Source organism: Acipenser ruthenus, chromosome 17 (genome assembly GCF_902713425.1).
Source record: "Acipenser ruthenus chromosome 17, fAciRut3.2 maternal haplotype, whole genome shotgun sequence".
NCBI lineage: Eukaryota > Metazoa > Chordata > Actinopteri > Acipenseriformes > Acipenseridae > Acipenser > Acipenser ruthenus.
In genome coordinates, this window is record NC_081205.1 from 6019348 (window position 1) to 6038116 (window position 18769).

The 18769-nt window shown below is 37.9% G+C and overlaps 1 protein-coding gene across 2 annotated transcripts in view; it reads right to left on the bottom strand.

Annotated features, from left to right (window-relative positions):
* Positions 1-2355: 2355 nt before the first annotated feature.
* The window catches only part of LOC117423380 (TBC1 domain family member 16-like), a 43423-nt gene continuing 27009 nt past the window's right edge, over positions 2356-18769 (bottom strand). For both annotated transcript variants that reach the window (XM_034039029.3, XM_034039030.3), the window contains exons 9-13: positions 18243-18429; positions 17844-18023; positions 15333-15479; positions 13576-13813; positions 2356-2719 (exon numbers count right to left, since the gene is read on the bottom strand). In XM_034039029.3, the coding sequence (XP_033894920.3) occupies positions 2697-2719; positions 13576-13813; positions 15333-15479; positions 17844-18023; positions 18243-18429 (775 nt within the window). In that variant the 3' untranslated portion in view covers positions 2356-2696. The remainder of the gene's footprint in view (positions 2720-13575; positions 13814-15332; positions 15480-17843; positions 18024-18242; positions 18430-18769) is intronic.

Sequence of the window (18769 nt, forward strand, 5' to 3'; positions counted from 1 at the left end):
TCTAGCAATCATGAACCCTGATGATATAATAGGGACAATATTTAATAAGTGAATCAATACATCATCCAACAGGTATTTTCCCTAGTGCAATGGGCATTCCAAAGACAACCCTGATTAGATGAGATTAACACAGTATGTATGTAGGTCTATATGAAACCTGACTGTGCCTGAAGCAGGAGACACTGATTACTTTCAAAGCTCCATCATCCTGTCCACTCACCATGCCACTCTCTTTCAAAGACACAAGAGCAGTGTGTGGAACATTTTTGTTACCTTGAAACCATAGTATTGTAACTTGAGATGGTTTGACAAGCCAAGTCCATTCAAGCATTACATGTTAAAAAATAATAAATACAAAAGCATGCAAATTTAAGTGATATAACATGTCTCATATAAAAACATACCAGTTAAAAAAAGGACTGGGAAATGCTTGTAGTAATGTGTACTAGGATTTCATAGCCATAGTTGAATACTGATAAACTAAATTGTTAACCAAGTGCTTGTTTTAAAATATATTCTCTTACCTCTTATTAGCCCTATTAATTGTATTAGATTAATGCAATTTGAATCTTAGTCCTCATTTAAGAGTTCTTAATGTGAATGACTCCCTTTAATAATACACTACTTGTATATGTATATTTTTTTAGTTATTGTTTAATAATCAGGTTTCTTGCCCTTATAATATGTTGGCTGAAATGTGACCTTGCTGTCACGGCAGCCCTTTTAAACGTTTAATGAATCATTCAATTACATGTGGAATGTTCCCATGTTACCTTGGCATGAAGACATGGTGTGTCAAACTTGTTTTGTTTGTTTGTTTTTCTCAAAACAAAACTACTTTCTATGTATTTCTGCTGGTTTGTAAACATGAACTCAGTTACAGCAATGGCATGGATGCCTCCCTGTGCTATAGCCCAGAAAACACTATTACAAGATGTTTAAATGTAATTACAGAGAATAAATTAACGGATTCTCCGACTCAATTTTTTTAAAGTGTATTGTTAAGATTTACTGTTTCAAAATACACTGCTTGATTACAATGGCTAAAAATAAAGATGAATCACAACTGTGACTGAAACAGCCAAGCAAGTACAGCCCAATTGCTTTGTTTGTTTGCTATGCCAGTTGTTTTTCTATATACAAAATAGCCATGTAAAATATCCCCCTCCCAAACAAACACATTCTTTAGCAAATTAGAAAGCTTTCACAGTATATATATGCAAAACCTGGATGATTGAGAAATAGGAAAAAAAGGCATATATAATCTTGTACAACAGATTAACTGTAATTTAAAACATGAATACATGGCAGAAGTGCAACAACACAAAACCTGTCCAGAAAAGTAACACCCTTTTGTGTTTCAAAAGAGGGTAGTAATACCTTCAAATCCTCTATATTTTTCATTATAATTAATAGAGTTATGGTATTTCATTTTTCTTTATATGAATGCCTTGCTCTTAGCGTGGTACAGGACAGTGTGTTGCTTGGTCTTTGCTTCCAAAAAGAACACACAGCAGATGGAGCCACCAGAAATAGAAGGTCAAAGTCTTGCATATGTTTCCTGGAATTGGGGAGACAGTAGCAAAGCAACTAGGATATTTCCCAACAAGGTCTAAACAACATACTTTATAAATAAGGGACATATGAATGATTGCATTAACATTGCAATGGTAAGGGGTTGTAACATGTGGTTCAGCAGCTCATCTATAAAACTGAACATCCACCAGCAGAGTGCCCATTAACACCATGTTGTAAAAGACGGGCACTTCCATGGAACCTGTCTACCAGATTGGATTTGGCATTGCCCTGGTGTTCTCCTGGTATACCCTAGGTTCCTGGATTACTCTGGAGGGCCGAATTGGAGTTTACTTATGCATCGTTGTGGATCAAGTCCACCCGACAAAGCTGCACTTATACCCTGAGTGAGAATGGGAATGGTTTGAGGTGCATGACAGAGACTTTAGGCATCTTCCACGGCCACCACAATCCACAGATCTCAATCCAAATAAGCATGTTTGGGATGATCTTCAATGACGCATTTGTCATCACATTCCTCTGCCCACTTCTAGGCACCGATTGCATGAAATATTAACAGAGACACGTTCCAGCACCTTTTTGAGTCTACAGCACATACTGACAAGGCTATGACCCAGGCAAACAATGGACAAACCCGTATAGGTACAGGTCCTAATGAAAGGGCCAGTGTATTACAGTGTTCATGGAGATCTACCATCTAGTAATGATGAAACTTCTAAAGCCTGGGTAAGACTGCATATGAAAACTGATGTCTCAAGCACTGCAAGTTAAGAAAATGTATACAGTAGTTTATGAGAAAAAAATTACATACAGAAATAGTTTCTTTAATAGTTTTTTTTTTATTTTTTACTTCAAAAACCATTATGATAGGTTGTTACAGATTAGGATTTTAATTGTGAAAACATTGTGGAACACCTTTTTCTAATAAAGTGTCTGTTGTCCTCCTTCTAGAGTTTAAGTAAAGTTGACTTCTTAATGGAATATATCAATCCTTCATTCATCGATAACAGGTATTATAATATCACTTGCTCACATTCAGATAGGCGATGGTGGACAGTGATGCTCTAAAGTTTTTCATTTTATTGTGCTTTTCTGTAGTAATCGACAGTACCTTTAGTGCAAACGATTACAACAGAATCATAAATGACATGCCTTCAAGGTTAAAACAACTCCAATTCAAAATCTGAAAAATAAACAAACAAAACAACGCAACATAAACAACATGTGCAGCCACTTTTTACCCCTTAGGATCAAGACAGGACAGAAGAAGAAGCCACTTCATTTTGTTTTAACAAGGATGAGAATTTAAAAAAAGGAAAAGAAACCCTTATCCCACCTTAGTAAGGTTAGTTTAGAAAACAAAGCATGAGATGTGTGAGAATGGGATTTGATAAACACAACTGGACAAAAAAAAGAAAAAAAGAAGCATTTTAAATAGTGTTCAAATGAAACTTGAAACACCTAGTTAGGCAATTCAAATCGAAATACCTAGTTAGATGCCAAACTGAAAGAATAAGCTGTGCCTTTCTCCTGTGACACATGAATTTTACATAATAAGGTTTTTCCCTTTCCTGTTAAGATATGTATGTTATGAATTTCAACAGAACAACCAGGTCTATTTCATTAATCTAAATAGTGGTGGACCTAAATAACACCTTCATCAAAATCATTAAACAGAGGGGGCTTTGTAGAAAGCAAGCTCTATTCAGTACATTTAAGGTAAAGGTCAGGTTTGTTCCTATTTTTATTATGCAAACTGGTGGTATTTAGATCCAACACTGTTTAGTACAATTTAATATATTTGACCAACATGTGATGTGACTCAGTCAAATTGACAGAAACAAAACTTGCTTTGTTTTTGGAAGCAGACTTAGCACAGACTGCGTGGTTTTCCAAAATAGAGCAGGCACTCAAAAAGCAATGTGCACAGAACGGTTTGTCATAAATCAATAGCTATATATTTTTAAATCAGTATCTCTTCATCAGGTTGCTCTACATAGCTTCCCAGTAGACTGGCCCCACTTGTCTAATCAGTTTAAAATATACTTAAAGCCTTCAGATCAGAAGTCTTATGGGAGCCATTGAAACAACGGCTGCTCTGCAATACCAATGACTCTTCCTTGTAAGATCTTTCTGGTGGAGAAATCAATAGATCTAACTGGGGGTCAGTCTACAGGCTGAGAATCCAACTGGAGGTGCAGCAGAAGCTTTGCGAAACGGCTTCCAGTGATTTTACTGATATTTGTGTCAGGTGGATGTTTCCTGCCTTCTCAGGAACTCAAAACTGCGAGTCAGTCATAGTGTCTTTATGCATTGCAACATGAACCCGTACTTGGTGGTGTTTGCTTTGTTTGTTGATTTAATAAATCGCTGAAAGGTTTTTTTGCTACAGGTTTCGTTTGGTTAAAAAAAACACCTGATGAAACATCTCAAACATTTCACAACAGCTTGACAGGAAATGTCAAGGTTCATAACACCATAACCACCTGACTGGTGTCCCAGCAGCATTCAGCTACAGCGAACTGCCTTCTTGTATCCAGCTCCCCATTCAAGACTACTCTCAGGTCAGCCCCACCCAAACTGCAGACAATCTGAAGACATTGTTTGACTACGACCAGTTTTATTAATACGCTGTGGTGGTCGTGACACCAACATTTAAAACTCTAATTTGCACTGGTAGTCACTGTACTTATTTGTGATCAATGCACCTCAACAATGAATTAATCTCAAATTATTACATTATACCAGAAATGGTTATAAGAGGGTGGGTTTCAAGATGAAATCCAGAATGCACACGACACAAACATCCATTACCTCTTGAGATCTGTTCTTGTAGCCTCTTTAGTATTGGAAACAAATATGAACTTGCACAGTTAAATGCATAGGAAACAGATTCAGGTACTTTCACAAACAGCTTCTGCAAGTGTAGTCAAGAGGGACTTTGCAATAATGTGCTCTAGCTTTATGGAAGACATTGGGATTCTTGCATAACCCAGTGTTTACAGAATTACAGCTGCTCAACCTGCCTTTTGTCAGTCTGGTTAATTGCTGAGTTTGTTGTATTTTTAGAAATACATTAAGGGCAGGATTACTTACTGCCAGTGCATAATGGTTCTGATGGGCATAACAATGTCCTTATTATGCTCAATTTAAAAATACTGCTAGTTCACATTTTTCATGGTTTGAGGTTTTGTAAAGTACTACAGACCAACCATTTAATCTGAAATTTCCCACATATTATATATAGGTAAAGTGTAGCTGTGGGATAGGAAATATGTACCAATATAATTACATACCTAACAGGGGTAACTAATATAAAAAGCAAGATACCCAATCAAATTGCACCTCCAGAATAACAGAAGATAAGAGTTTGATATTGATCAGAAAAGGAAGAGTACTGTTGCTCAAAATATCTTAAGATTACCAAACAAGGAAACACCTGACATTTCAAAGACTACCCTAGAAATTGACTTTCTGATTTTAATGTCAACTGCTGGAGCTGTTGTAAACTGCATTTGCCACTGAACTCTTACAGTTAGACCACAGATTTTATCACGCATGGAGTAACAATTACAGCTTTGTCCTCTAATATTACAGAGCCGCAGTGTGTCAAACAAAAAGCAGATTTGTTTCAAGTAAAGAAAATCTTCTCCTTTCTTGTGTCGTCCAAGATGATGCAACTCTGTTTCAAAGCGACCGAGGTCTGGTTTAAGGATGTATTGAAATTGATAAAACCCGAAGCTTGGGCAGCCTTTAAACAAACACATCCATGTCTATGCTCTAAACAGTGGCAGATCTAAATACAGCCACCCTTTAAGTCTCTATTAATTCACTTCCTTTCTTACCTAGTGCTTCTTTTAATTTAATCACCTATTAATTCCCTAAATACATTTTTTTTTTTTAAATCTACCATTTTGATAATCTTTGTGTAGTATATACATTCAGTGCTGCTGTGCCGTTCAAATACATCAAGTTCTAAATACATCAGTCTAGAACAAGTTAGCCCATTTCCAGTCATTTTTTAGACACGTGGGAATGCCAGACGATGACGGCGACGAGGTAAGGTTGCCATGATAGATAATTATCTTATATAACCTGGATAGAATATGATTTCAAAAAAGCCTTCTATTAAAACCGGGATGCATCACTGCATAGAATATGACCATAAAATAGTACCTAATAACAATGAACACATTTAAAATGTTACACGGTTTCATGTTTTTAAAAGATACCGGTATTCACATATTTGCAATGTAAACCAGTGCCTTTCAGCATTGTAATACAATTTAAAAAGGATGCACTTTAAAGGTTACTGTATTCCCATGCATGGAGCACCTTTTAATGCTAATGTTCTTTGTTTAAAAAATACATCCTGTTGATACTGCCATATATAGAACGCAGCTTTCCTGTTCTTTTGAATTCTGGATCTATGTTCTGACAATTTCTTTCATCTAGCCATGTTAAGCATGCCCAGAAGTACATTGCTAGATTTTGGTATTTGCAATGCTTTCAGTATCAATCTAAGTAGGCTTAGAACAATAGCCTTCTTGTGGAGTTTTATATTTTGTTTTTGCTGCTGCTGTTGTTTTTTTCACAATCAGGTTCTGTTTATGACCTTTTTCCCCGAGTTCAACCTTATTACCACCCTCTATTAGCAGGCCTTGATGTTTATAGTTGGTTGACATCCCTAAAATGTACAGAGTACTAGAAAATATGGTGGTACTTTTTGTAATACTAAAAGAAAGTTATAACATTCTAGGTCAAATTTAGTTTTCTCTGTACTGTAGGGACACAGACTTGATCCTCATTGAAACCTTTTTTTATTTTTAATTAGAGGGCCCGATCATTTTACCCCTGATTTTCTTCACAGTTTAGAATGTCCTATTCGTTTAATTTTTTCCCCTCACTGCACACAGATCAAGGGAACTGAAGGTTCAGTGGGCGTCCTCCGATCCCATGACGACAAGGAGAAACAGTCCCTTACGGTTTTGCCTCCCTAACCCACGGGAGTGCCAAGGCCACTGCTATGCTCCCTCCAGAATCCCCACTGAAGACAGGCACTGCCAGGACGTGAACTTACACTCCCATGACTATATGACTCATTGAACCCTTCTTGCCGCACACTATGACATGCTCCTGCAGCCAGGCTGTGGTATAGTTCAAGAGGCAAAAACCATACCTTTACACCAAACCCAAACTCTGTTAGAGCACTTGATGCAAAACAAATAAAAAATGTTGTTATACTCATAATATTTTACAAAAAACAGGCCTTTGTCCTACAACCAGCATTGCTACCGACCCTCCTGATTGTGTACTTGTAGATCTATTCATAATACTGTCCATTAGTAGTCATGAGTATGTGACTCTGTGAAGTGGACACCTGTTCACCAAGAACGGAGCCAAAATGGAAGGTTTTCCTCAACTATTAGAAAACTAAAAAAAAAAAAACCTCTGCAATAACTCAAGTCACTTTAATGCAAGTAAAATTATTCTAGGCACAACATTCCTTGAAAGGTAATAACACACACAGAAACCACACCATTAAAATGAGTTTACTCTTAGAAATATTCTCACAAAACCAGGTGACAGATGTTGCTGCAGCGTGTGCTGCAGTATCAGTTAGTCGCTGCTGAATCAATTTTCACAGAGAACTGAAAATGTCTGCGAAACTGATCAGCAACAATATGTCATAGCACTACGGATCATTTTTTGCTCAAATTCCCTGCCTTGCTCCACGCGAATGTTATTTACCTGCCACTTAATACTGAGAATAGAAAACAAAACCTTGCCAAGATTATTTTTGGGCAGGGCTGGAGGAGTGTGTGAGTAGAACTCAAACAAGCTTTCCACAACAGACCCAGACACTACCACTAAGCAGCTCTTGTAAACAATTAGAAACACCTGTTTGACTGCCCATGGTGGCCTTGAACACTATTGGCAGTGCCATGGCAGGTGCATGTGTGTACAGTGTTATTAGGGTAGAACAGCTACCTCTGGAGTATTCTAAGCTTTGCTGCAAGTCAATATGCATTCAGGGGCTGTCTCCAAAGCAGCTGGAAATGAGGTAAACATGTCTTTCCCTCTTTGGGGGGGGAAGCAATTCATTCAGAGTTTACTGTACTCATGTCTTCTTTCTGATTATATTTCAAGCATTGTTACACCCAACATCAAATGAATAATAGTGAAGGGAGCAAGCACTGCATGTGTGGTAATGCCTATCAGATCTCAGGCACACAGTACTGGTGTATACATGATGAAGCAATCCTTCTCTATGTGTCTGGGTTCTTTACATGGGATCTTTAGTAACCTACTTTTAAATTATCGGATTGACATTTTTGATGGATTTTGTTTTATCATATTTGTGCAACTGGATTGTGTTATATGTTATCAGGAGGACCCGAGATCACTATCTCAGAACAGTGCAATAAGGAAACCCTTACACAAATGCTCAATATCATTCCTGTCTCTTGTTAAGCAACCCAGTTTTAGAATGAGTGGCTTATTGTCTTGGTTCCTCATCCTCCCATGTTTCATAGTGATTTCATTAGAGACTCTGATCTCAGGTCTTATGCAGTCCCATCCACACCAGTTTTAGCTGTGGTGTCTAAACTAGCTCACAAACAAACTTTATAAAATCGACATAAATTTCCATCTTAAATCTTCAAGACTTTTAGGTACAGTTTAGTTCTGCTGAGCTACTGTTGCAGTCTGTCGCTCCAATTGGGTATTAGGATGCAAGACCATAACTGTTTGTCTCTTTTTGAGAGAATACATTTTAGTTTGCTAGTTTTTTCATTCTGTTGACTTGCCGGTGAAAATAAAGACAAAACAACATAACCTTGCAACAACATAACAGCACCATGTTCTCCTCAACGTGAATACACTTGTGGTTTGAAATGTCCGGCCGCCAATTTTAAAGGTTAAACCACAATCTCCTATACCCTCCCCCTCTCCTATCTGACCGGGCTATTTGTGAAATACTCTATGTATAAAAACTGCTTTGTGTGTCATTCTCCACTATAATAAAATTATTGTTAAAGCAAGTTAAAACAGATAGGTTAAATTACAACAAACATATTAAGAAAAATGAATGTAAACTGGTATCTTTTAACTTGTGAAAGAAGCAGTTTATCTTTTGTCAAATGTGCTTAATTAAAAGTTGTTTTCCTGATAAAAACATGTTTGTGTGTTTCTTTGGACAGATCCTCGGCCACTCTTTTAGTATCCCTATAGCAGAGAATGACACTTACTGATAACCATAACTATCACAATGCAAGAGGACACTGTCCTTTTAAATGCAAGGGCTTCCATTAATAATAATGGAAAAAAACAAACAAAAAAAACACACACTATGCAATACCTTTGAAAGATGAGGGCTTGACAGACAGCCCTCAATTGCTTAGTGAACCATGTCAAATACAAGCTATCTTGGTACCAGGCTTCCCACAATGCTCTACAGCTATGCTCCAAGTCTTCTCACTTCATGCTGTACCACTATATTGTGTGTTTGCTTGTTAAGGTAAAAGGCAACAGAATGGGGGCTAGGTTAATGTCTAAGGATTAATCTGAAGAGAAAGATTTGAATAGGATTACAAAGGTGTAGGACAGGACTGCTTACATTCTGTATTCACTTATAGTACAAACGGCCGTATCATTTCAATGTTTTTGCATTTCTTGTTTATTCTATTTATGTAGGCACAAAAGAATTTCCATAATGTCCGGCTATTCCACTGGAAATCATACAGTGGCCATTTATTTTAAAATCTAATATGGCCTTTTAAAATGAGTCAAGGCAGTATCAGCTTATTTCCAAGTAAATAAAAAACATAAGAGTTAATTGCAATTTATCCTAATAACCTCCCTTGTGTCTCCTGTGAAAGGTGCTCTTCCAGTGCAGTCTCCACTCCCCATTCCCCAGGCAACGGCCTTTTACATCAGCCTGGTTTTATCTTCCTCAGGCAGAAAAGTCCCTCCAGCCCAGTGCTGAGCTCTGCAGCTGCTCTGCACGTCATCCACAATCCCTGACCACTCGGCTAGCCAAGTTGGATGGGTTTACCACATGCGAAAAGTCAATTAGAGACAAACTAAAACAAAAACATATTTCGATTCTGAAAGGGTAAAGTCTTAAAGTCTTAAACCACACCTTAAACAATAAATCTAAGCCTTTACAAGCCTGTAAAGGGCCGTGTAGCCTCTTATAGAAAATACTAAAAAAAGAAAGGAGACGTGCCTTTAAAAGAATGAGAAAAAGCTGTTTATCCGGACTCAACACAAGCGTCTTTCTTTAATTTCAAGGACTATTAAAAATGACAAAATGCAAGCACGGGTTCAAATAGCATATCTGTATTTTCAACTTTTGGTCTTTGTTGGTATTGAGAGTTCCTGGAAAGCATCTGCCAAAGCCAACAACTGAGGTGCCAAGTACCAATTTCATCTCAATCAAACTCAATCAAAAAGTCTGCAGGTACAGCGATATCTTACACATAAGCATGAAATATTGACAGTAACGGGTTAGTAAAGGGCTCTTTAAAGCAAAATATTGTACTTGTACAATTTACTGTCAACATAACCGAGAATTAACCAAATTAGTGAACTGTGGAAAGTCAGTGTCTTCGAACAGATATTTCCCTACAATTACAATTCACAGAAGGTCTGATTTTTGGCAAATGCTGGTACATCCCACCCCGTGCTAGATTCTTTACCCACATCACATAAAACAGTACAATACTATGTAATATAGTTTCTAATTGCAGTTTTTTAGACACATTTACACAGCAGTTGCTCTACCTATGGGGTTTATACCATTCCTCATGATAACAGGAAACTCAGAATTAGAACACACATCATTGTATTTCCTGTAGAGAGATGTTATTCAGGGGACTAATTTGTTATGGCTTTTTTTACCGTCTTCTGCCTAAATAAATGTGCAAAAAATCACTTTTAGAAAATTGTGAATGAATTCACATGGTTTCAGGACCTTAACTACTGAAGTAAAGAATTAAAGACCTGTTGAAACAAAGTTCTAGGAAGCTCAATTCAAAATGTAGGGTATGGTTGGAACTAGGGCCTGTACTGGAATGGATTCAATTAGTACCACTCATCAAATTAATCGCAGATCTAAATACCACTACTTCCAGTCCAATCCACTACTTTGTTCCAATGAAGTCCTAAATGAATCCATTGACCCTCAGCATAAGCTAGGATTTGGTTGGAAAAAACTGTCTGGAGTGGAATTGATCCTGGAAACCACAGTGCTGTAGAATTGTTAATCCTAGAGGTGTTTTGCCAGAGGAGTTAACAACCAACCCACTTTATTAACAAATAAATGAACCGAAAAATACAGCAGAAAGTGGTTTGCACACCAGATCCCCGTGCGGACCTCTGATGCGAAACGCTGGTCCAGCTGTAAAACACACTTCACTAAATCACCTCCACGTCAAATGTTTAAATCCTGGGAATACTCTCTGGAGTAATTATTCTATCACATTTTTCAAATTTGTAGATTATTTTTGGTTACATATTGTAACTTTCAAACCGTTCCTTACTGAGGCTCTAGGAATATTTTTGACTGATCATTTTTGCCAAATTGGTACAGCTTTTGACCACAGTTTTTCATATGAATCCAAACAGTTTTATCTGGGCTGAAACACACCATATATACTGTATATAAATTGAATGTGTTTTCTTATAACAAAACACATACAATCCACTGTTTTTTTTCTTTTCTTTCGTCATTTTCAGAGGCCCCAAAACCCAGTCCTCCTTTTTATATCGAAGTACATGCAAGGGCCATATGATGTGCAATAAATACAGAACAACATTCTAAAGTTATGCAATTATTTATATATGTATATATCATTTACTGAAATATGGTCATAAATGGAGACGACAATATTAGTGTTTTACTAACTTTATTCCTAATCTTAACTACCTTGTACTGAACTACATCTACATTTGTATATTGCCTTCATGTTCCAGTTGATGCAAAAGTCATCTTTGCAGTGCCATTGAAAAAAATAACAAACCTTTATTTATTTATTTTTTTAAAACTCACCGATTCCCTTTCTTCCATACTTCCCCTTTAGAAAACTAAGCCTAGATGCAACACAACAAAATATTAGTAAAATACTGTTGTGGGTCATTGTGAGTCTGCTTTTGTGTGCATTTATCCCAATACTGTGCTTTAAAAACGCAAAGCAAATATAAATACAAAATACTGGACGTGAATAACCTGTCTGCTTTTATTTACTAGATCTCTTCTTGTAAACCCTTAATGTCCGACATATCTATTACAATGGTGACCAAAATCCAATATACTGGCCCTGTGGTGTTGAGAAGAGAAGATCTAGTAAAAATCCAGACAAATCAATTTAAAATTGATACACGGTTGAAGCAGGCTATAGAAAATACCTCTTCCAGCGATTGAAAGCAGATAGCACCAGTTTCCTATGAGATGACGAAAATCTACATTTCCTGCCTAGTGTCTACAATGAAAAATAAGTCACATTCTGGGCATTAAAAGCACCAAGCAGCATGCTTTATCCAGCCCTTTTCTTTTCATTTACAAGAGACTTTGGGCTTCCTTGGATATTATATATATATATATCTCCAGGCTTAGTTTATATCTATCTCCAGGCTTAGTTTTACACAAGGTCGCAAAACAAAACAAAAAATGTAAACAAACTAAGCTGAGTAAATGAACAATCTTCCAAGGCCGCTATGAGCCGATGGAAGAGGGGCTCACGTGGACAAGCTCTTGCACTGAAGCTTTTTTTTTTGTTTAGTGTTGTACCTGTTGATTAGTTTGGTTCATAAATGAGGACTCTCAACAGCAAAGCAACTGTTCCTATACTGTATTCACACAAAACAGGAGTGCAGAGGTGATGTGGAGGCATTCGTATCTTCTCAATTAGAAGGAGGGTCCCCCTAAAGAGCTTACTTTAAACACTGTGTTTTTTAAACAAGCGTTTCCTCTTTAGGGTCCTTATTTCCTTCCAACAATAGGACTTCTTATTAAGCGGCACCAGCTACCCATGGAGGAGTGTATCGTGTCTTGGATTTCTTTCTTAACACAGCAGCTTCCAATTTAGAGTCCTGTGTATCAGTATTATAAACCAGTACTTGCTGTACTGTACCCATTTTACACCAGCTAACCTTCACCCTGGAAGTGACATCTGTCGATTGTTTAACCCTCCACCTTCCACAGTCACCCAGTGCCCTAAACACAAAGCCACCTGTCCCCCAATGTAGCGGCCAATTTTCAAAAGCTGTTTACAAATGATTAAGGGCAGTTTTGAGCAAAATCATTTAAAATAGTATTTTGCTCATGTAAGCTACATTGTTGATGTAAAATTGACACGATAAAAAACATTTACATGCTGATTTCTGAAGCACCACTGCAAAAATGTGCTTGATTTTTTCTGAAAGAAAAAAATAAACCAGATAATGTAACTAAACAGGTCAGAACTCAAGAAGCACTTGAGGGTCCTAAAATTAATCATATATGGACATTTTGCCAGTTAATTTAAAGAACAAGTATCTTCAAATAGATTTAAATGGCTTTTTTGCATTTATCCTACTGTTTTAGTGGGTGCACAGTCATTCTTAGTGGTTCTAGGCTCCGATATTTAATTATAATAATATTTCTCTAAATATGCCTTTACCTGGCTTTTAGCTTGAGCGTGTCTGAAAAATACTAAGTGCCTGAACAGATTTCCTCATTCCATTCATGTACAAATATGACCTGGCCCACTTACTGGAATGAGAAAGTATGTTCAGTCCAGGCACTTAGGACTCTCCAGACAAGCTCAAAGCATGTAAATTTAGAGAAAAATTATAATAACTCAATATTTGAGCAAAAAACACTAGCTATAAATTATTATTATTTTTTTTAATAAATAAATTAAAAAAAAAAAAAGCAACTCAAATGAGATTTGTATAGTAAGAGGCCCAGCTTTGAAAAACAGGCCCACGGAACTCAGCGTGTAGTTGGTGCCCCTCTGAAAGAAGCCCTGCCCACTGTGCTTTAGGACTGCTTACGGAAGTTGAAGATGTCTCGCGTTTTGGAGCCTTTCTTGCCCACTCTGGCCTGTTTGGGGGAGGGGACTTCCACCGTGCCCCCGTACGGGCAGCTTTCTGATCCGGGGTGGTTTCCCGAGCACTCCACTGCCGGGATGTAGCGGCTGTCCCACATGCCCGGCCCGCACAGCTTGCACAGGTCGTGAAGGCTGCAGGGGACTCTGGGAAGGAGGCGAAATTGGTACAGCAAGCTTCTGGCCTGGAAGGGGAAACCAAGGACCACAACTTCAAAAACACTCAATCAGAAACCTTGTAGGATACAACTTTAGGAAACTAAGCAGACAAACGTCAGCACCGATTTGCTTAAAGGTATTACCTTAAAAGAACAAGGTTACAAGAAACTGAAGACGAATTTCAACATTGTTCTGAAAAAAAAATATTTCTGCCATTTTAATTCTGTTTTGATATTATTCAGTGAACTGGTATTCAAAAATCTATTAAATTCAATACGCGTGTAACTTGTGTGCAAAGATGTATACCGATTAACAATGTTATGCATTTGTGGTTTTAAAGGGACTGGCATAGCACAGTAGAAATATCTATGCTACAGGGTATAGAAAATGTAAAGCGGTTTACTGTTTTAAAATGTTTCATGGCTTCTGCCATCCACACAGCAGGAACAGCGCAGGCAACCATGGAGTGAGCTTCCCCTTGTCCTTGCAACAAACAATGCCCTCTCAGTATTTATCAACAAATAGCTGCACAGTGCACAGACTGGTTATACTAAACTATCTGGGTAAGCATAGAGTGTGATGTAATTCACTTGCCCCTTTCAGGTGTTATTGTTTTCCTTTGAGTTTAATAGGATTTAATTTTAGCGACTGGCACCACCTGGTGGCCAACAAAACCTCACTATTGACGAGGAAAGCCAAATTAGAATTTCCAGAAATAAGCTTTCTGCAGCCTTCTTTTTTTGGCAGACTTGTTCAATAAAGAGCTGCTTACAGGACAGGACAGATGCCGACACTGTATCGTGAGATAACAGACTGATAACTGCACCTGTGAGGTAGTTTATGACAGTCTGAGTTCAATTGTGTTTTATGATTTGGCAGTGGGCAGAAGGATTATTTAAATGATATCATCAGCAGAGATTAGTAAGTACCTATAAAACATTGCTGTTTTGAGTTGCTGTCTACGGACGGACCCTTGGTATGGGAGTGAGATATCAAATGAATTATTTCTGTTGTTTAGATTTACATTTTCCACCAACCCATCCTGGTGATCTTTTCAAACTTTAAAAAGCATCCCTTGTGACCCCAATAGGGAATCGTGCCCCCCTGCAGTACTCTGCCTCAAGTGGATATACAGTAAGAAATACCATAAAGAACATTGTGGAATAATACATCCACATGGGTCAGAGCTGTAAAGGGGGGCAGGCTAATGGCTATTACACAGGTGTGCTTTAAACATCTGAGCTTTCAAAAAAGTCACCAGATGTAACGAATGAAACCGAAAACAATACAAAGTGAAATGAAGCATACCATGTCGCTTTTTAAACAGCGCACTGAGCATGTCTCTGAGATAATTCTAGGTAACTACACTTTTCTGTAATTTGAGGGCCACTGCCACCGTGTGGACCTGGACCTGGTTTTTGATAAATGTAGCATTTTTGATAAAAGGTTCTGGAGTATATCATCTGGAATGGAATGGTATATTAGTGCACTGAATTTGCAGACATCAATATTACTAGGGACAGTGCGCTGACTTATTACACCTACCTTGCGCAATACTATCTCCCCATTCATATGCATAGCCAGGTTGCTGAAATGGAGAAGCATCTGGTCAGTTGCCAACTGCTGCTCGATGACATCATCTCCATAGATCACTATAATTGCCACACAGATAAACAGGTGGAAATAGTCCGTCTGTAAAAGCAAAACACTAAGTGCTATCATTATGAAAATGATGTGCATGGAATTTGCTGGCTTGCAAAAACAAAACAAGAACCATGCATGAACACACTGAGGTCACCTACATGTTTTTAAATGGAAAACAAGGCAGTATGAATCACACTGATATTTAAAAAAAAAACAATTAACATTACAATTATTACAGAATAATAAGGATTATTTTTTTATTTTATTATTATTCTCTTATTATACTTCTGGAACGTGTGTGATTTGAACTATTGTGCTCCTGTCTCCCCTGCCTTGTAATATGTAATAAGAGATTGGAAACATATATTATTCTTAATGACACCCAGTAATGCATATATTAGAACTGAGATTCAGACCCTAACCGTAACCCTGACTCTTAAGGAGGCTAAAAGTGATTCATTATGTTATAATGGTAAACAGTGTGATTTTGGCCACACTTGTCTTGCTGTATGTTCAATTAAAGAAATCATCTCATAGGACTTAGTAGCCGTGTAATACAGGGTTCTGTGCAACAACAATTCTACAGAGCTGCTTTTCTAGTATCCAAGATGTCACAAACACTACATTAATGCAGATTCAAGTGTTGTTGTGTTTGCTATGAGTCAGATATAAAATACATTAAGAGTGGTGCTTCAAGAGACAAGCTTGCGGATTTAGCCCTCACATGTCATCGTTAGCACTAAGCAGAACAGAAGCTTCTTTACCCGGTGCTTTCATGAATAACAGCGGTACTGAAAATCTCTTGGGACCCTATTATAAACCCTTTAGACCCTTTATGAAATCATAATAAAATATATATTTTAAAGTTTCGAAGCAATGCAAAGACCATATGTTAGAGAGAATATTGATCTAAAAAAAAAAAGTAGCATATTATTCAGAACAAAAACAGTTCTTTCTTGCAACCTTGCAGTTTTCTACAATTATAGCGCATAATATACACAAACGTAGTAGTACTAGTTTATAATTCCATTTCAGGGTTCTGGCGGCACCAATAAACCACCTCCACCTTTTTTCTTGTAGTTTACTATGCCATTACTGTGTACAGTTGGATGATCATTCTATTGTTTTTTAGCACTATTTCTTCTATATATGTATGTATGTATGTATGTATGTATGTATGTATGTATATAAAAGGTTTCAAACCTAATTGCCTGACAGACAGCTGAGAAATAGTCTCCATAAACACAAGCAAAGAGGCTTCCAGCCCATCATGCAGCATTAAAAACCTGGCAGCTCACACTGTACTAATGCACTTGTAATGTGAAGACTAGGTTAGTGGGTGAAGAGCAGGTCATTTAGAGAAAAAGACTGTGAATCCGGATGAACTGTGATGTGCAGATTATACCACAGTGTGACTCCTGAAACTGTGTTGGGAGGAAAGCACACAGTCACATGACTTGCCAGTGACTGACCTCCTTCTCCTTCTGCATTGCCACAGGCACTGCCTAGCTTAAAGGGGCAGTGTACCCTTTTCAAGGTCTAGATTAATGTGCAATTTGAAATATAGAAAAATACAAACTGCATGTGTATTTTTACTTAAATGTAGATCTTTTTGTTACTGTGCGAGAGAGAATGGATAAATATAATGGGTTTGAATGTATTTAACAAGCAGTGAAAAAAATGCTGTGAAGTGACATTTATCATAAGCATTACAAATACCAGATGGAGAAATCCTACAGTATTTATGCACTTTCTTCATAATTTATAGCCTTTAGCATTAAGGCAGCTGATTTACAATAATACAAAGTTAAGCCTCTGAAAACGTCTAGTCAAAACACCCGTCACAGAATGTGAAAAGTTTATTTTAATATTACTACATAGTCTATCACAGCGTTTTTATAGTTATGGATACACAATCATCCTCGTATGACGACACTGACATTGACAAAGACAAAATGTTTGTCATAGGATTTTACTTTCATTTACCATATCTCCCTTATATCTATGATTGAGTGCCTTATAGTTATGGGTTAATCATTTATACCCCTTTCAGTCACTGCGTGCATAATTGTACCATGTTAAGTTTCCTATCTATGTATCTATTTTATAATGCATATATGTTAGTTCAAGGTTTTGGCAGGGCAACTTCTCAAATTCACAAACTGTTTAAAAATTTCAAAAATGTAAATTAAAAAATTGTGACTAAAGCAGATATACAACCCCCGAGATACTAGCAGCTATACTATTTAGCGGTAGTCAAATTAAGCTAACGTCCTCTCTAGCTGTATGGAGGTGTGTGGAAGGTACCGCACCTGACTAACCTCATCTCTAGCTGTATCGAGGTGTGTGTAGGGTGCCGCACCTGACTAACCTCATCTCTAGCTGTATGGAGGTGTGTGGATGGTACCGCACCTGGTAGTGTGCCCAGCAGGCCTCCCACATGCGCAAGGCCTCTGCATCGGGGAACTCCCTCTTGAAACAGAGGAGGATCCAGCGATGGCAGAACAGCACCTGCAGCCCATCCTCGCCCAGCATCACCAGGTGCTGGTACAGACGAGGATGCATCAATCGCAGCAACTCGCGCAGGTACATCTGAAACACACAGCAGTGAGCAACACAAACACTAGGGATATGCTAAAAACAGTGCGAGAGAGAGAAAGGGTAACTATTATAATGGGTATGAATTCTGTATTTAACAAATGACTCAAAAGAGAGGGGAGAGAGAGGGGAAGAGGGATGAGAGAGAGGGGTGAGAGGAGAGAGAGGGGATAGTGAGGACAAGCGGTGAAGAAATACAGTGATGTAACTCACAAGCTGCTTCTCCATGTCCTCGTCCCTGGGAGAGCTGATAAAGATGGTGTTCTGCATCAACCCCACAAAGCACCAGTACGTGTCAGATTCATCCTGAACCTCGGTCAAAATGGGAGCCACCAGGTCCGACATCCCCTGGGAGTAGCCCATCTCTGGGTTGAACACGGCATAGTTCAGCAGGATACGTCTGGGGTGACACCGCAGAGAGAGAAAAATCTGATTCTAGTTCGCTTATCCCCTCCCCCCGCTTTTATAAAAACTAGGAAGAAACTACTCCTGCAACTAAGCGGTTTCCCGCAATTTTTATTCGGTTACAATTGTTTTAAACCTTTGCATAAATCAGGCCCCAAAAGAGTGAATATGCAGGGTTAAATAGTGTTCCTATGGTCCTCAATAACATTTTCTTGAAATGCTCTGAGCACATAAAGATAAGCCAGAATGATTATCATCTAAAGGGGATCTAATCAAACTATACCCCTAATCACACACATCATGGAAAAGGAAAAATTAAAACACAACCTATGATA